General features: G+C 38.7%; 2 protein-coding genes across 4 annotated transcripts in view; one reads left to right on the top strand and one right to left on the bottom strand.

Annotated features, from left to right (window-relative positions):
- The window catches only part of LOC113251236 (uncharacterized), a 573820-nt gene that overhangs the window by 498246 nt on the left and 55797 nt on the right, over nucleotides 1–19777 (bottom strand). The window lies entirely within an intron of this gene.
- The window catches only part of RXFP2 (relaxin family peptide receptor 2), a 57890-nt gene that overhangs the window by 10945 nt on the left and 27168 nt on the right, over nucleotides 1–19777 (top strand). For both annotated transcript variants that reach the window (XM_057309324.1, XM_057309317.1), the window contains exons 2-5: nucleotides 6772–6918; nucleotides 9633–9710; nucleotides 12591–12696; nucleotides 13541–13612. In XM_057309324.1, coding sequence (XP_057165307.1) covers nucleotides 6772–6918; nucleotides 9633–9710; nucleotides 12591–12696; nucleotides 13541–13612 — 403 coding nt within the window. The remainder of the gene's footprint in view (nucleotides 1–6771; nucleotides 6919–9632; nucleotides 9711–12590; nucleotides 12697–13540; nucleotides 13613–19777) is intronic.

The raw sequence follows: 19777 nt of genomic DNA, 5'->3' as shown, positions 1-19777 counted from the left end.
AACTTGATAGATCCATCTCTGGAGCCCCTGTCATAAGCAAAGTTAATGATGAATGACAGACTGGGCGAAAATATTTGTGAGTTATAGTCCAGAGGGCTAAGCTCGCTAAAGAATTCTGGTAACATTGCCAGATTCGATTTTCTCACACATAGTTCCAAACACTGTGTTCTGGGCCACTGCTGTCAGGAATGAAAGTTTCACCAGTCCAGGGGCATAAATAAGTTCGTTTTGTTTTTTTTTCATAAAGCTGAGCATATTTCTTTTAAAGGATTGTCTTTTTTTCCTGTGGCTATGTTTTGTGTAATTTTTAATGATAAAATGCTATTTTTCTAATAAATCATTATTGTAATAATGGTAATTTAGGGTTTTAAATTTTTTTTCTCATTTGACAAACTAAAATATTAGTAACTTTTTGCAGGTCCCTCTTAATTCTTTAACTGACTTGATGGTCTCGGAAATCTCTGGCCATACGTTTATCAGTGATCTCTAAGGTGTTGACAAAGAAAAAGGAGCCAAAGCATTAAGGGGATATAGGGGAGAGGACCTTTAAAGAATAGAGAGGTGGAAGTAAACCAGGGCTGTGAGACATCACAAAGCCATGGGAAAATGGTTTCAGCCTGGTGGCTGTGGTCGGCTGTGTCAAATGTACAGAGAACTGAGTAAGATGAAGACTATAAAATGCCTGCTGTGTCTAATAACAAAGAGGACACTAATGATTCAGATGGGACACTGTCAGTAGAGCAGCAAGGCCAAGACCCAATGCCGTGGGTGGAAGACAGAAAGGTTGATGAGAAAGTGGAGACATTGATTTGCATGGTTCTTCTGAGAAATTTAATTTCGAAGAGAGAACTGGGTCTCAGTTCTACTGCGGATATAGTAGGATTTGGGTTGATGGGCTGGTTGGTTGCTTGCTTGCTTGATAGGTTTGTTGGTTGGTTTTGAAGATGACAGCTGATTGAATAAGATTAACATGAATTTAAAAACCAGTGGAGAGGGGCATCTGGGTGGCCCAGTTGGTGAAGCGTCCGCCTTCAGCTCAGGTCATGATCCCAGGGTCCTGGGATCAAGTCCTGCATTAGGCTCTCTGCACAACGGGGAGCCTGCTGCTCCCCCTGCTTGTGCGCTCTCTCTCACTCTGACAAATAAATAAATAGAATCTTGAAAAGAAAAACCAGTGGAGAAAATGGATATTAAAATATAGGAGAAAAAGACGATAATTAACAGAGAGAGATTCTGAGAACATGAGGTGAAGTGGAATATACAACATAGATGGACAACTTCAGCACGGGCAAGGAAGGAGATCTTCATCCTTTGTGCATCGTCAAAGGAGCACCCAGGGCATCAGCCTAGGACGGTGTGGCTTCTCTGTGGCTCAACACCAGCTGTCTATGTGAATGGCGCCCCATGCTTGTGTGAGATACACCCTGCCCAGGCACATGCAGCAGTCTTGTACATAGGTAAATCTGTAAATCAATGGAACTAGAATTTGGGAGAATTACTGCCAAGAGGAGGAATAGCCAGTGAAAGACCCTTGACAGAGCAGTCAACAGACAGGAATGAATTAGAAGAGCAAGAGAAAGGGAAAGGGAGCCACCTTCTTTCCTTTCCACATTTCCCGTGCCAAGTTTCCATCAGGCTTCACTTTCACGAGCACTCTTTCCATGTTCTTCTTCCCTTCATCCACCACAGTGAGCATTCTCTGGGTCCATTGTGCTCAGGCAGGTTTTAAGAAGAAGACAGTCTTTCAAACTCATGCAGAACAAGTTAGGTATTTAAATACTAAAAGACAATATTTTAACTTAAAAGAATTCATCCCTAAAGGTGAAATTTCAGCAGCTTATTGGTGAGTAGCAGAGATGCTTTTGGAAGAGAAATCTTCCTTGTGCCCTTATATCCTTTACAACCCTTCAAGGACCACAGCGTTCAGTTCAAGATCCACGTAAATGCACCCAGCCACGGGAAACATGGGGCTGAGATCCATCCCTGTTGATGATGATACTAGCAATTTGAAGTTCCCTTGTTTTCTAATTTAAACCAACACGTATTGAGCCTATACTCTGTTCCAGGAGGTTTGTCATCATTTCCCCCAATTTGTTTGTTCAAACATTGGGCAATCATCTGCAGAGGGAGATGGGGTGGTAGTTTCCACAGAACATCTGTGAATAGGATCCTGAGGGACTTTCACCAGCTCGAGATGGTTGGTTTGTCCCAGAAGAACATGACAGAGAATAGAGGCTTGGAGAAATTCTGTTAAGGCAGCAATATTTGAAATGAAAAGGATGTGGGTTAATGTGTGACTAAAACTGGATCTGAATCCTATTCATCCTGGTTGATATGGTCACGCAATACTGTCAGGGAAGGGAGGACCAAACAGAGCTATCAAAGCATAAGATTTCTAAGTTTAAAAAAACAACAAACAAGAGGCCAATTCCTCTCCACTCACTTTAACATAAACGTTTTTTAGAAAGACTTTATTAGTTACCTCCAAACAAACAATAAATCATCCATCTCACAAAGGTGGGTTTTTATGATGCTCAGACTCTTCCTAGAAATAGGAGGGCTTCTAGAGGGTGGATTCAGGGAATGAGCTGGATTCACTCTTGCTTCACATCGTGAATGGAGTTACTGCTCCTCTTAGACATCCTAGCACCTGAGCTCCGGGTGGGACTGAGCATTGTCTGACCTATGACCTGGCACATAGGCATTCAGTTAACATTTCTGCATGTGAGATAAATGTTTCTCCTGGTGCTGCTCTTTAGAGTGAAGAGTAGCTGGCTCTTTAGTCAATGGCAGAGGCTTCATCTGCATCTGAATGAACTCCACTAGGAGCAGAGCATTCTGGGAAATGGCCTCATTGGCCAGGATCCTCTATGTTCCCCCTGTAGACTGTAGAGCTGTCATCTCTAGCGCTAGTGTGGAAAGAATCTTAGCCAGAACACCAGGTTGAAGGGTAAAGGGCTTTCTTCAGTTTCATACAGGACTAGTATTGGCAAAGAATCAGAGAAAACAAAGAGGGACTTGCACATCTCCATGGATTCTTAAACTGAGGACCTAAAAAAGCATTTTCACCTGTTGTTTCCCAGTAACACGAGGAAGGTGTTGGCAGGCAGCAAAAAATGTCTTTGGGCAGCAGTCCAGTTGGCCTCAAAAGGCTATCAAGGAGTCATTTAACAAGCTCTTTGCACAGACATGTCCAGAATATTGACCAGAAGAGAGAAGAAGCACTCACTGAGCATTTTTCTCTCACATGTTTGAACCTCCCCTCAGCTGTGTGTTTGGCAGGGGTCCCACAAAATCGCTGCAGAAGCTATCAACATAGCTTTTATGTAGGCATCCTCCATTTTAATAATCCCCAAGTTTCAATAAAACCTATCTCTTTCCACTTCCACAGATGGCAGGAAGACTAGACAGCAGATATGCTTTCTACAGACGGCTATTGATTCTTTTTTCAGTATGTGCCAAATACAGCAGGAATTCTTAATTATTTTTTTTAAATTATATAATGACCAGGACAAAAATAATAAATGAAGTACTCAGAAAACTAAGCAGTATTTTTGTTATTAAAATAAAAATACAAGCTTGTAAGTTTGGGAAGTTTAAATCTTGAAAAGAGCGCTTCTTCAATTATTTTTATTGTTAAATGACCCATTCATTCATTCATTAAAAAAATTACTGAGTGCCAAGTAAGTACCAGGCACTTGGACAATAGGGATTTAGGATACAGAGGGGAAGGCATAGGGAATAGATTTCATTTATTTATTTTCCTTCCACATAAAATTTATACCTTGAGGATGTCTTCAGGAAAATACCATTCTTGAGTGCAAAATGAGTAATTAAGAGAAATGCAATTGATAAGTTCTGTTTGCACATGGTCAGTCTTTCCCTTTCCCTTCCCTCACCGTAACTTGCTACACGTATTCCATTTTTCTTCCAGGGACAAGGAAATAAAATTGATCCCTCTTGTCTGTGACATTTGATTACTTATCTTGCTCTGAATCGCCATCTGTGAGATGGACATTTAGTTGGGTCCAGCCTGCAAGGAACTCAAGGTTACCTTCATGGAAAACCCCAGAAGGGAACACAATACATTGCCTTCAAAATGTCTTACATAGTGCTCAGCTTTCTATTTCAAAATTGTCTTTAATCAAATGTTTAATCACCTCTACAAGATCATTAAGAAAATATTATTATTATGAGGTTGTAAGGGCATTTTCATTGCTGTTTTATCATTTATAACCCTCCATTAGCTTTCAAAGTGATTTGAGGCTGCTTAAAATAGAAACCATACATGTCATAGGGCTTTTCAAACAGAAAAACATGAGGAAGTAGGGGAAGCTTTATTATAGTCCCTGTTATTTCTTTCTTAGAAATCCCATAAAAAATTCTGCAATGCTAAGGCACAGCAAGCCTTCATTCTACATTAAAGTTTCCTTCGTAAAGTCCTACTTTCTGGCCCCTTGTTGAATTTGCCCTCCTACCAACATTAACTGAGGGCTTATCATGAACCAGGCACTCCCTGGTACTTCACAAGCACTAGCTTATCTAGCTCCTAAAACACATCCAGAAGGGGGATATTACATGAACTGTATTTTAAATATGAGGAAACTACATTTGGAGCTTAAGTAGCTTGATTAAGTCTAGTGAGTGGCAGAGAGAATTCCAATCTAGGCAGGTCTGAGGGTCTCCAGAGTACTTCATCACTAATGAATACTTGTAAATAATGGGTCCTATGCCATTAGTGGATCATGAGATCAACTTAGTGGCTTGTGATCCCATCTGTGGGTAAGATAGAATAGCAGTGATCAGCATACATCCCACAAAGTAAAAAGCAAGTTATATTTCAAGAAATTTTGTTTTCAGCGTGTGTCTGTTTGTATGCTGAATTGTGATACAAATATATGTCTGTGAGTTACTACCATAAAAAATTTCAAAGCTGCTTCACTAAGATATATTGACTCTCACTCCTTCATGTTCCAAACACAGGAGGACTACTAATTTTTTTATAAATCTGCCCTCTACAGAAATGTTTACAAGAAAGAAGAGATTTAAAAATCTATGACTCCGTATGCCTCTCCCTGTGTGAATAGGCTTAACAAGCCAACTCCCAGAGCCATGCAGCAGAATTTTCCTAAAATAGTCAGACCTGACTGGTCTTATGCCAAGTTGCTAATAGTAAGTCACTCATCTGTCACTGCAACAATAGCAGAACAAATATTTTTTGCTTTGGTAAGAACAAAGATCCAATGGGTATAAAAGCATCCAAGGGCCACCCTCCCCATCTAGGAAAGGTGTAGCAGGTGGGGCAGAAGAGCTTCTGGAGTAGAGTGTGCATTGGTATGTCCAGCTGTCCCCAAGTAGGGCCAGGCTCCGTGCGTGTGTGTGTGTGTGTGTTGATGTATTTATTAAATGGAAGTAAAAATTAGACAAAGTGAGCAATGACAATACAAAATATAATGTGTTTTCTAAGATGTTAAACAATTTTCTATGAACTTCTACCTATGAAAGACAATTTAATTCTCATATTCCCTCTCCCCATACACATATTTGAATCATCCCCTGGCCCCAGGGGCCCACTGTGAACTACTGTGTTATGAAGATATCAATTAAAGAGGGAAGCTGCATTTCAAGGGGCATAAGTTCTCTGTGATGACGAATTAAAAATAGTCTTCTTGTGCAGGGAAAATAAGAGAAGACCAAAGCTGAATAGTGGCTAGGTTGAATGAGAAAATGAAAAAAGGAATAAAAAGGAATATAATTAACTTTGACAAAATTACTCTGTGGATAGGATGACCAAAAACACTCCAGAAATTTAGATGTAAGAGACATTCTTGCAATTTCTAAAGAGTACTTTCCAGAAAATAGATGCTTTTCGTAAATACTCTAGTAAATTGTGGAAGTCATGTATTTTTTTAAAGGAATGCAAGATGAAACTTCACAGAAATCGACTGAAGGAGAGTGTACACTCAGGCATGACTATAGCTCATTATAACTAATTGAAAGGAGCAAGGGGCATTAGCAAGGTGCTCCTAACCATGCCCCTGAAGGTTGACATCAAGGCCAGGAGTTCCCTTGGGTTGGTGATGTGATTTTTTTTAATATAGCAGAACGATAGAGAACAAACCTTCCGTGACTTTCCAAACTGATGACTGCATTTAACTTCCTTACACCTGAAATATAAAAAAAATATCACCCATTCATAGACTGGTTGAAGAAATAACCGAGATAAACCACTTGTGCAAATGGCCTGGGACACAATAAGCTCAAAGAGTGTTAGGTGTGATTACTTACTATTATCTCTCCTTAGTCAAATGTGGTTCTAGAGTTCTCTCTAATTCACACTTCAACTGTCCTTTTGCATATATATTTTTATTATGTCACCTCAAATCTTTCTCATAAAGGATTAAGTAAATAAATCCATCTATTTAATTCTGTTAGCTCATGCCTTTACCTTTCTGTGTCCAAGAGTGGCAACTCTTATATTTCACATGAAAGTAAGACAATTACATTGGTTTTATTTACTACTGCCTTTCTGAATAGTTCAAAATGAACCTTGATCCCATTGTTTGTGTAGCTGGGGTTAGATATGACCATGATTGTTTCGAATGTTGTAATTAAGAATATTATTCAAAGAAATTGTGCACTATGAGTAACTCCAGACAAACTCAACTCATAGGGTTCTTATGAAAATTAAAGGGAATGCCATGAAGAAAATTTAGCCATATTAACACTTTCTTTCTATTACATGAGATTTCTGTCCCCTCTTTCACATAGATTTTCCATTGACTGAGGGCAGTACAATCACTCCTTTGTGCCAAAAAGGATACTTTCCCTGTGGGAATCTTACCAAGTGCTTACCCCGTGCTTTTCACTGTGATGGTGTGGATGACTGCGGGAATGGGGCTGACGAGGACAACTGTGGTGAGTCCCCCACTCAGCTCCACATGCCCACCTCCCTTTGGGAATGCCCTCAAGCTGTGCTTGGACCAAATAATAATTGTCATGAAAGGGAAGAGATGATTCAGTATTCTATAGAGAATCCTATTGTAACACAAATAATTGCTCCCCACTTTATTTGTGATGATTACCAGAATTTTCACAGGTAGAAGTTGCTTAAATCAGAAATACAAAATTGAGAAAAATAGAAGTCGTATTTTGAAGTCTACTTGGATGACTACCTCTTTTAAATATCTTCCTATGACTACTTTTTGGCTTGGTAATTTGGTTCACCTGCAGGAATACCTTTCATAAAGTGTAAATGGGCTCTGCCTAGAGAATTGATTCATTGAATGGACCTATATTGAGAGCCCACTGTGTGCCAGGGACTGTTCAACTCACCTGGCCAGAGCGGGCTCAAGGGAGAGGAAGTCTTAACCTCATGGAGTTCATATGGGCCATGTGAAGAAGGAGGACAATAAACCCGTACATAAATAAGCAAATGGTATTTAAGTATTAATATTTATTTAAATAGTAAATATTTCACTAACATAACATAATAAAACTTATTATTATAAATAAATAAATAAATAAATAAATAAATAATATTTCAGAGAGTGATAAGTTTCAGAAAGAATAGGAAACAAGATGGTGGGATAGCAAGTGAGCTGAAGGGAGGGTTACTTAGAGATGCAACCAGAAGAAACCTCTCTGAGGTAATAACATCTGAATTGAGAACCAAACCATGAAAAACTGTAGACGAACAGAGTTGCAGACAAAAGAAACAGCAAGTGCAAAAACCCTAAGGCTCCATGAAATAAGAAAATGTGTTTGTGGGACAGGAAAGCCAGTATGGCTTGAGCAGAGCGAACAGGGATATAGAGGGTGAAGAGGTGAGCAGAGGCCAGATCATGAAAAGTCTTACAGGCCATTTCAGGTCTGTATGTTGGGAGTGTACATATTGTCTAATATAACCTGTATATTTTTACTTGAAGAAGCTGATGCCAAGTTGACATGTCTAGTTAATGAACAAGTAGACGCTAGAACCCAGATCTCCTGAATCTGCAAGAATCTTGTGTGTTTTCTACCACATAGAACTGCCATTCCTTGGCACTGCCCAACTAGCAAGCAAAGTGAGACAACATTGTGCAGGAATGCCAGGCATCTGTCTCTGGAATCTGCTTTCCTGCCCCTGAGTGTTCATGCCTGCTTCCCTCTGATGAAACCTTCTTCCCTCACCTCCTGTGGATCTTCATGCTCATCCTTTGGAATGAAGTTCAGGTCCCCCTTTCACCTGAGAAGCTTGGCTTCCCTGGCCCCACTTCCCCGCCTGGAAGCTCGCCGATAAGTCTAGGATAAGCACCTTTTCTCTCTGTTTCCACAGCATCCTGGCTGTACCTGTATGGTCATACTAAGGGTGCCTTTTCTTTTCACTGTACTTCTTTCACTAGACATGAAATTCTTGAGAAGAGTTCTTCTTTGTGTCTTATTTGTTTTGGTGCCACCAGAGCCTAAGACAGTAGAGTATATTGTAGGTGCTCAAACACTGCTCAGTGATGAAGGCAGCTGTCTGGATGCCAATGGGCAAGTCAATCAAATGCTTGGCATTCCCTCTTCACTGCATGGGAATCAGAGTCCCTGCATGTTTATCTACCTCATGAGGATGTTCTGAGTGCAAATTAAAAATAATTTGTGTAAAGGCCTCAAATAGAATCATTTTAAAAACCATTGTGGGGGCGGCACCTGGGTGGCTCAGTCTTTAAGAGTCTGCCTTCGGCTCGGGTCATGATCCCAGGGTTCTGGGATTGAGCCCAGCATTGGGCTCCCTGCTCAGCAGGAAGCCTGCTTCTTCCTCTCCCACTCCCCCTGCTTGTGTTCCCTCTCTCGCTGCCTCTCTCTCTGTCAAATAAATAAATAAAATCTTAAAAAACAAAACAAAACACTGCGGATATTACTAAGAAATAGAAACAAGTTAAAGGTTTCAGGGATCAAAGGGGACTTGTGGGCAGCTATTTAAATTTACTTTCTATTTGTATGAACTTCAGTATCATACATTATAATATGTATCTTACCATTTTAATAACATATATTAAAGTAATGATATTTCAGAATCAGTCCTCTTTTTTAAAAAGAATAGAATTTTCTTGCATAAGAGGAGAAGGAAATTTGGCAAATAAGCAGGTTATGTCCTCTCACAAATTGAGAAATTATTTCACTCTGTAGGACTAGATAGTCTTTATTAAAAGGAACTTTGCTTTTGCTTTATTAAGAAGGTCAGGTGACACATATTATTAGTCATTACATCTATCAAGTACGTATCTACATAAACATTTGCAGCAGTATGCATATGACAAAACAGTTCAGATTGTATTTTCTTCTGAGGACCTCAAAATTAAAGACGAAAATTAAACGGTCAGCATTAGAAACAAGCAATATTTTTCAGGATGGATATATATGTAAAATAACTATCTATTTCCATTATCTATTTTCTGATACAGACATTTGAAATATTTGTAACTGCAAAAGAAGGGAAAACTCCAGATGTTTGCCTAGTTTTTTCTCCCTTACCACCTATGTTATCATTCAATTACTTAAACAAATTTTTAATTGATTTCATTATCAATTTTTATATACTTTTGTTTTGTAATTTGATATTTGATTTATAGAATAACTGACACATATTCATCACCGTTTCACAGGAGACACTAGTGGATGGGCGACTATATTTGGCACAGTCCATGGAAATGCTAATAATGTGGCATTAACACAGGAGTGCTGTAAGTGGTATTGATTCAAAGACTCAGTATCAGCTTTTCGAGCAACATGATTTGCGGTGCATGGATTTATATGGGTAGTGTGATAAATTCCTTTTGGGAATTTCAATTTCAGATCAATGTATTTCAATGGTGAACTGGTCTATTGTCTGCCATGGGACTGAAGAGGTGGAAGAAAACAGCATACTCCATTCATGTTCATTTTATGTATTAGCCTATGATTGCAAGAATATATAGGTATTGAATAATTATGATAAATAATAAAGATCTTTTTCCCTTTAACTACTTTCTTCAATAAAGATATTGAGCACAAACTACTTTCCAGCCCCTCTGTTAAGGACTGAGTGTACAATGATAAGTGAGATGTGGCCCCAACTCACAAATGCTTCACATTGTAGCAAGTAAGACAAATCCTAAGGGAAGCAGGGAAGGTGCAATATAGTGCTAAACTGGAGGAATGATGTTTGCACAAGGGAATGTGGAAGCCCATTGGAAGAAATAGAAGGCTGTGCCAGGGGTGGGGAAAGATCCACGGAGAAGAGGACATTGAGATGGACTTAGGAGTGTCTCGATGAGGGAATGCGAGGAGGTAACAGGATGACCAGGGGAGCAACATCTGTAAAGCACTGGGGTAGGAGGGTGCAAAGCAGCTCCCGATGCACTTTGCAGTGGTTCTGAGTGCATGGGACAGAGGAGCTGGAGCTGGACCTAGACGATGAGGCAAGCCCATAAAGGTTTCAGGTGCATGCTTTGGACATTGGCCTCTACCCTGTAGATAGAACTATGTCTTTACACATACCTATATTACATACATGTGTATAATGTGTACCTAGGCATAACTTGGTGGGTGCTTGTACAATTATATACACGTTTGCTATGTATATATAATGCATACATATTAACACTATATTAACATTATATTATGCACTTTATAATACCAGTTTATAACCACCACTTATTATATGCTTTACTATACATACACAGGAATATCATATATAAAAATTAGAAATTAAAAGATTAAAAATAAATATAACTGAAAGTTTTAATATTTTCTTCCTGAGCCACAATAGGTCATCTTGTACACATCCCATCGGGGAGATCACTGCTGTACACAGTGGGCGACCACCAAAATTGTGGGCTTGTTTTCTTTTAATGAAGAGGAAGAAGCACGTGATAAGGAGCATTTGTGAGACTGATTCTTCCACCAGAATTATAAAGAATGGATTAGCACAGTGATCAGCAACCCTGGGCAACTTTCCCCCCCAGAGAACATTTGACAGTTGTTTGGAGACATTTGGGTTGTTAGAACTGGTGGGTTGCCTCCAGCATCTAGTGTGTAGAGGACAAGATGTTGTCGCGTATCCTATAGTGTACAGGACAGCCCCCCCACAAAGGAGAATGGGCCTCCCCAAATGTCAACCTTGCCAAGGTTGAGGAGAAAGAACAGTGAAAGAGATACTGATCATTATGTTTCCTGCAATGCTTCAGACTAATACTCAGAATCCGAGCCCAGAAAATGTTAGTGAGAAAAGTGAGATAGAGAGAAATGCAGGAAGCATTTCTGAGGAAGAATCCAGAGCCTGTGGGTAGGACTGACTTGCGGGTGAGGGATCTAGGCTCCCATTGCTGGTTTAGACAACAGGCCCAGCTTGGACTACGTGGGATTCTTTTATTGGTAAAGACGAGTTTTAAACGCCAGGTTTTCAATCTAATAACATAACCACTATTTTTAATGTCAATAAACATTGAAGTAAATATTGTGAACTTATCTTTCAGAAGTTGAGCTAATTAGCATAAACTTATAAGCAACATAGAATGTTTTCCAGAATTTTATATGCTAGAATGCATCTTCTGAATGAAGCAGGGACTCAATAAAAGTTTGTTGAATTTGTTAAAACTCAGTTAAATTGATTTTAAAAAGTATGGATAAAAGTGATTTAAAGGAAGAAGAGCAATTAGAAAGAACTTATTTAAATAAATAACAATAAATACAAAAATTGGGGAAAAAAATCCTCATTTTCTTAGCTTCCATCAAAACAATTACCCACAGGATCAGAGGCAAAATCAAGTGCTCCATAAATATCACTCCTCTTTCTCTCTCTCTCTCTCTCTCTCACACACACACACACACACACACACAAAATGATTGTCTGTCCCATGGGACAACTTCGCCTGGTTTCTCCATAGATTTCTCACTCCTTTTATATGCCATTATTTTAATAATTATGTAAGCTTCTTCGCAGTAAATTCTGAATGTTTCAGATAGATGGATCTTTGGTTTTCTCAGTTTTATAGCTTCTCTACAATTTTTATCTTCCACTATAATTTTATAGTAATAAAAAACAAAGAACCAAAATAACAAGGACTCTGACTTGGTTGATTTCAATAAGCCACAATGGAGGCTATGGAAGAAGCTGCATCCCTCTCTTCTGTCAGCTCCAGAAGGTTGAAAGGTGAAAAGAAAGGAATTTAATCTTAATCAACAAGCATTTATTGAGCAAACTCTTTGTGTCATTCAATTCAATTAAATTGACTCAATTATACCCATTACAGATTTACTCCATCATACTAATGTTTTTCATCGAGGAGAACTTAATCTTGCTTCACTATATGCTTTTTTGCCATTTAAACCTTTCTGTGGTTTCTTTCTAATCACTTATTAAGTGCATCTGAAATGACCCCTGGAAGCTAGAACTGAGATGAAACACCATATTAATCTACATTTGACTAAGTGAGAATTCTTATTTGCTTTTGTTATGGGCCTGAATTAGTGCACTGAAGGTGGAAATGTTATACATTCAATGAAGAGAGAACAATGTCATTTATTAGAGATAAGACAAGTATTTTTTTTCCCCAGTGAAATACTACTCTTTTGCCCCCTAGTTCTAAATCAGTATCCACAACCCTGTGACTGCAAAGGAACTGAATTGGAATGTGTAAATGTCGGCTTAAAGTCTGTGCCAGTGATTTCCAGCAATACGACATTACTGTGAGTAAAATTCACATCTTGCTGATATTTGCCTGTAAAGTCATATGGAAACCATATAGTCTAATTTAACCTCCCCTTGTTCTGTTTTATGTTACTTGTATATTAACAAAATAATAGAAGCTCCCTTTAAACCACCTGCTATCAGAGAATTCCTCATGCTTCATCTCCAGGGAAAACAAGTTTTTAACCCTGAGTGTTAGATTAGCCTGGATATCATTTAGCTCACAAATGTCTGTGGTCTGGAGTGTTTATTTCAGTTCCTTTCTGATCTATTGTTTTTACTAAAATGCCAGTACTGTACAACTAAAAATGGAAATAAAAAGGAAGACCACTAGCTTATTCTATCTCATTTTAAATAGAGGTAATTGCCCAAGATTGCAAAGATAGAAAAGATCCATGAAGCTAGCTGTGTTATCACTGTGCAAGTTTTCCTGTACTTTGCAAAAATGTTTCGAGAGCCTCAGGAATTTGCAGTCATGTTATACTTTGAGCATGCACGTGTTGGTTAGGATTTTCTGTTGGTTTTTTGTTCATTTGTTTGTTTGTTTTGTTTGTTGTATTTTGTTAAATTACCCGGAGAGTAAAGATGTTAATTCACCATAGACATTCTAGTCTATGATGCTAACTGGCCAGACTTGTCAAATGTTTGCAAACTGCTTTAATTTTGCTTTATGGACTTCTCATTCTCACATGAGGAAGTTTTCAGTTACTACAGTCATTTTCAAATGTGTGTTAAGTAGCATGAAGTATCATTAAATACCCTGTTTTCAAGCATGCACTTTCTAGGGAAAACTTTGGTTGGTCATTATACCCATAATGAAGTCTGCTTTACCTGTGATTTTAGGTCTCTTAAGAAAAACAAAATTCACAGTCTTCCAGATAAAGTTTTCATCAAATACACAGAACTTAAACAGATGTAAGTAACTATTAACAGTTTCTTCATGAAGAAATCCTTGTGATGTTTTATTTAAGATGCCTTTTATCTTTAAGTAAAATGAAATATAAACTTGATAATCTTTATCATGAAATTTATTTTTCCAAATGTAATTAAGATTAGGAAATTAAGCTTTGAAAACTAGCATATCATCTTTCCATTTCATAATTTAGAGTAGCTGAATTGATTTTATTTAAACTATTTTTAGAGAACTAAATTGGAGTTGAGATCAGGCATCTTAATAAGAAAACACTTAGTTCCATGAGATTTTCCAAGATCATTTGGAAAATGACATTGTCGATTCAGAGGCACAAGACACACTTTTTAATTTAAGGAGGAATGTTAGTATAGACCAGAATGATCAGATCATTTAAAACACATAATGATAGGATACAGCCTATCCCCCAGGATAATAGGAACAAAACTACAATCTTAATGAAATAGTGATAGCATATCTGAGGAAAGAAAATGTTAATAAATAGAGCACAGTCAGCAGTGAAGAAACGGTAGTCAGCAGGAAACAAAGTATCAAGATGCCATCTTCCGAGAAAGAAAACCAGGATGTGGGAGGCATAATCTCTAGAGAAATCTCTCCTGGAGGACAGGGATAGATTGTCAATATCCACCGTAACTAACATGAACTATCTTTTGATGGAGATTACCTTTGCTTTGATTCCCTGCTCATCAAGCAATGTTATGATGACTGCATTACCTTCCCAAATTATTCATACTAAAGTATTTGGGCAGTTATCTTGGATAGGGTATAGGAACATTCCTATTGGTGGAACTGGAAACTTCCTATTTAAGTAAAGAAATTGAGAGTATTCAACTTCTTATGCGTTTGGTTACTGTGTGTCAGTTCCTCTGAGCCCCGTCACTCTGGGATAATGAAGAGATCAAGTTTCTACACTTGCCAAGATGATCATTAGACTAGATTTAAAAATTAACAAGGTAATGTTGTAAGGCCCCTTGGCAGTACAATCATATTGTTTTATCCTTCAGCCTTCAGCGTATAAAGTTTCTGGAAATGTGAAATATGTTAAAATCTAGAAATGTAAAATATGTTTAAAAGGAATAAAAATAATCTGATCTTTGGCTGATACTGGACAGACATATTTCATTTAAAATGCCATCAACAATTCTATGCTGTTCCTGAATTTACGTACAGATTTTCTCACACAAGAAAAGAAGTCACTGAAAGACTGCCATGAGTGAGGTGGAATCTTATGTGAACAGAGATAATCATGCCTGGGTTTGATTACAGCCTTTGTAAATATCATCTTATATCTCTGTAAATACCATCCTGGAGCATGTGGTCATGTTGACATCGTCACCATGGAGTAGCTGTGCATGGACTCTGGGTTTCCAGATTCCTCCAGAGAGGAAATCCTGACTATACTGCTACTAATCTTACTGGAAATTCTTAGAATCACCACATGTTCATTCTATGAATCAATATTGCGCTTGCAACTGCCTGAATAATGCTCAAGGGAGGAAAAATAAAATAGCACTAGCAGAAAGGAAGGAAAAAAGAATATGCGTGCCTCTGAGTTGTTGAGTACCTGTTTCAATTCTATGATCTAGAGTCATTGAAATTTTATGAATTTTTAATTAAATCTTCTTATTATTCATGAGGCAACTAAAGTCTGCAATGGTTAAATGATTTAACTAAGATCTACAGTTAGTAAGTAGAAGAGGCAGAATTAGCGCCCCTATCTTCTGATGCCCAGTGCAGTGTTTATTTTACAATAAGCAGAAACTAGAGATGGAAAGAAATCATTCTAGCATCAGATTGAATGTTCTACCAACACGTACATGCAAAACTCCCTTCTCTACATTTGTCCTCTAATTTGGGGCAAGTTGACTTCTGGAAAGGCAGAGAGATCACCAGGCGATCAAGCAAAGGAGAGTTAAATTTCAACTACTCAGACGAAGCCCTTTTGTGGACCTCTGATCTATGTCAATACTTATCTCTCATAGTATCAGCTAGCCCACTTATGGGAAGAATATGAAATCACTCCTTTTGATAACTCAGGCCCCAATGTTTCCTAGTGAAATAAAATAGGGATTAACCTTAATTGCCCAGAGCAGCTGGAAAATTCTCCAAGTAAATATTTACTTCTACTTTGTCTGAGAAATCCTAAGTGCCACATCATTACCCAGCAGAAGCTCTCTCAATGCAAGCTGTTATTTGATACTTTCTAGGCAGGTTGAGAAAAGAGATCAGGAGACCCCCATCAATAAACACTCACCAAGTATCTATTTTATGCAAAGTACAGCACAATTCCTGATATTTACATAGCACTTTTTAAAGTTTACAAAGAATCCCAGTATTTGGAATTCTCATTTGGACTTTGATCTCCAAAATCTGTGAGGTGTGGGCAGACATCATGAGATCCTCTCAGGAATGAGGATACCTACTCTGGAGAGGGGTTGTTTGCCCAAAGGCAGCCAGCTGACAAGTATTAGAATTTGGCCTCAAAGCCAGACCTCTAACTCTGATCCTTTGGAAGCTTAGCTGCAAGATCCAGTCTCAGAATATTGTTATTGATGAAAACGTCCACTAACCAAACTTTGATTTGAAAATAACTCAAGTTCTTTATAAGCATTACTCAAACATCACAAGGCAGCCCATGAGCTCACGAGTACCCCCCGCCCCTTTTCTCCCACTCTTCAGCAGCTCCTGCCACTCCTTCTCCAACCTCCAGACTGAGACACCCTCTTCCCTGTCCTATCATACACTTACCTTCTCCTTCCCTATTCTGCATTACAATAGCCCAAATAACCACTGTAGCAAAACCCAAACCATCCCCAGGAGAAGGTGTCCGGGGAATGGACAACCCCAGAACCCTCGGTAGTATTCGGCAGGAGGGTAACAGCTGACAAAACCACATGTTCATTCATTCTTTCAACAAATATTTGTTCATACCTGCCAGATGCCAGGCACTGAGGGTACAGTAGTAAAGAACACCTACGAAAAGCCCTCTCTTCATGGAACTTAAGGTACAATGGAGGAGGATAGACAATAAATTCGAAAATACATAGTGTGTTAGATACTGATTAGGGCCATGGAGGAAAATAAGCCAGGAAGGGAATGAGGGTGTGCTGAGGAAAAGAAATTTCCAAGAATATGTTGATCCATTTTGTCCTGTCACATAACTCTACTACTGCAAAGGTATCTTTAAAGCTCCCCATCTTTCTTAGACTTACTCCATGAAACTGATCAGAACACACCCAATGAGGGGCGCCAGGGTGGCGCAGTCGTTAGGCATCTGCCTTCGGCTCAGGGCGTGATCCCGGCGTTACGGGATCGAGCCCCACATCAGGCTCTTCCACTATGAGCCTGCTTCTTCCTCTCCCACTCCCCCTGCTTGTGTTCCCTCTCTCGCTGGCTGTCTCTCTCTCTCTCTCTGTCAAATAAATAAATAAAACCTTAAAAATAAATAAATAAATAAATAAATAAATAAAATCTTAAAAAAAAAGAAAAGAAAAAAGAAAACCACTTGGTCAATGCCTGGTAGACGTGTAAGCAATATCAGCCACACATTTGTGTTGGACTGACCAGTTTTTCAAAGAACAAAATCAAGTTGGTCTGACACACCCTGATTCTCATGTAGTCCCTTGTTCACTTTCTCTTCGAGGCATTCACGGGCAGTGTCCTAAATAGCCTGTTCTGTGATCTTGCCCAGAACCAACATCAGGCTCATCTTTCTATGCACTGGGATATATTCTAAGAGATCACTGAATCTACCTTTGAGTGAATCTGTGGTCTAGAAAGCTCTAAATATTCAGTGGATTGAGGTCATTTAGGCATCCAGAAAAATAAATTCATAAATCAAAATGAAATTTTAATTGCCAAACGAATAAATGTTGTTCAACTTATCTGAATGCTTTTACTATTGATCAGATTACTCATTTTAATAATCTTTTAAAATACCAAGACATTCTTACATTGGGGGGGAACTTTAAGATGACCTTTCAGACAAATAAAATATAATTTATAACATTGACTGTAATACTTTATCACCACTATCATGGAAACCAACAGCAGTTCTCCTCCTCATTGTAACATAAACTTTATATAAATTAGAAATTCCTTCTGAAACATGGTTCTTGTTCAAGACAATCGTTGGCAACAAAATGTAGCTCAAGGAGTCTGCCTGGCTCATGAATACAAAATGTTGCATTACAAAATAGCCTATAGGGGCGCCTGGGTGGCACAGCGGTTGGGCGTCTGCCTTCGGCTCAGGGCGTGATCCCAGCATTCTGGGTTTGAGCCCCGCGTCAGGCTCCTCCGCTGGAAGCCTGTTTCTTCCTCTCCCACTCCCCCTGCTTGTGTTCCCTCTCTCACTGGCTGTCTCTATCTCTGTCAAATAAATAAATAAAATCTTTAAAAAAAAATAGCCTATAAACATGCATGTCATTAAAGCATTTATTTGCTTTAGTTTCAGGTACATAAATTCCTGGCGTTTCTGCTTGAAACGTCCTGACAGCTGAAACAGCAGGAATTCATGAACCAGTAAGTTATTCTTAGAAAAGCCATTCAATGTAAAGTATATTAAATGGGCTCATATCTCAACTCGGAATAAAAAGAGGACGCCACATGCCAAATTGTCATGTTTCCAAATTTCCCCTCATATTCACTAAGCTTCTATTCTGCAAAGAAGAAAGGGGATAAGACAGGATCAAGTTAAATTTAACTAGCCTGAGTCTGAGACAGGGGACTTGGGGCTCTGGTTCTCTGTGGGGTGCCAGCAAGCTGAAGCCAAACTAGAAAACTAGAGGCTCTTCATTATTTAAGGAGTTGGAGACTTAAATCATGTCAGGGAAGGCAGAGAAGCTGTACATGTCCAGTGAGTCATGGAGATCGAAAGTACAAAGTCAAATTCACAGTTTATGACTGCCCATCTCTTCAAGATCGAGAGCTTGTAGATAAAATGTGCATTCCACTTCCGAATTCATTATCTTGAATAAAACATAAATTGCACTAGTTAGGTGGTAAATCTTATATTTAAGAGGAACTTCAATATACCTATATTATAGCATTATATTCTTTTTCTATTTTCATTTACCATTGTAACATAATTCATTATATTAATTGCCATTACATCACTCAAGGGCTCTGAAATGCTAAAACAGATATTGATCTGTATGGATTCATTCTGTTCATAGCAGAACTTTAAAACCAAAAGCACAATTTATGCTGCAACGAGAACCATCTCTTCACAGACATGGTTCAGGGGGAGAAGGGTTGGAAGGGCATGAGGTTTCCATGGGTTTCAAGTTTACTTTGTAGGATTGAAATCGATGCTTTGTCTACCTGTGGGTGTAATGCATGTGCTCTGTAGTACCAACCTTTTCCACTTGGTGGTACACAGAGAAAATGACAGTATTTGTTTAACATTTAGGGTAACAGATGGGTTAGCTGATAACTGGGAGCTGATCTCTGCCTTACCTAGCTACCTGAATGTCTGAGGGCTTCAATATCCTGGCGCACCTATAATGCCTTCATGACTCAAAGCCTGGGAAGCTTTGCAAGGGAATGAATAGTTACAGTATAACAAAATTCAGAGTCCAGTCAGATGCTAAAGGAGCACGTGTCCTATGAATAGTTTTGCGGTAACAATAACAATTACGAAGTTGTTGTATAAGATTTTAGGAACCAAATCAAATGAAAATAAGAGATAGGGAAGCCATTCAAAAGACTATGTAGTCATTAGTTACTATTATTAGTGGACATTTCCTGCTCCTAAATACGTTTAGAAAATATGAATTCAAGGCTAACCTCCCATTGTATAATGAGCACAGGAAATGGAAATTGTTCACTTAGATACTCCCAACAGTGCTATTATTGAATAATACTATATTGCTAAATTGCTTCAGGGGTTAAGTAAACCATGACCCCGTGGGCTGAAGTTGATGTACTAGCCCCAGTTCAACTACTCATGCCATTTGTGACCTTGGGCACCTTACTAACTCCCTTTGTGCTTCTCACTTTGCATCTCAAAATAGAATAAGACTTACCCTCTCCTTTTTCCACGGGAATAAAATGAAGAGAAATAGGGAATTAAAGTTGGAACTCTGTGCTGAAAAAATAAAGCTCGACAGTGAGACTGGCTGGTCTCACATGGGGCATATCTCTTGCAA

The sequence above is a fragment of the Ursus arctos genome, unplaced genomic scaffold (assembly GCF_023065955.2).
Source record: "Ursus arctos isolate Adak ecotype North America unplaced genomic scaffold, UrsArc2.0 scaffold_10, whole genome shotgun sequence".
NCBI classification, from domain to species: Eukaryota; Metazoa; Chordata; class Mammalia; order Carnivora; family Ursidae; genus Ursus; species Ursus arctos.
The sequence above is the reverse complement of the archived record's forward strand: the minus strand, read 5'-3'. Positions and strand labels throughout refer to the sequence as shown.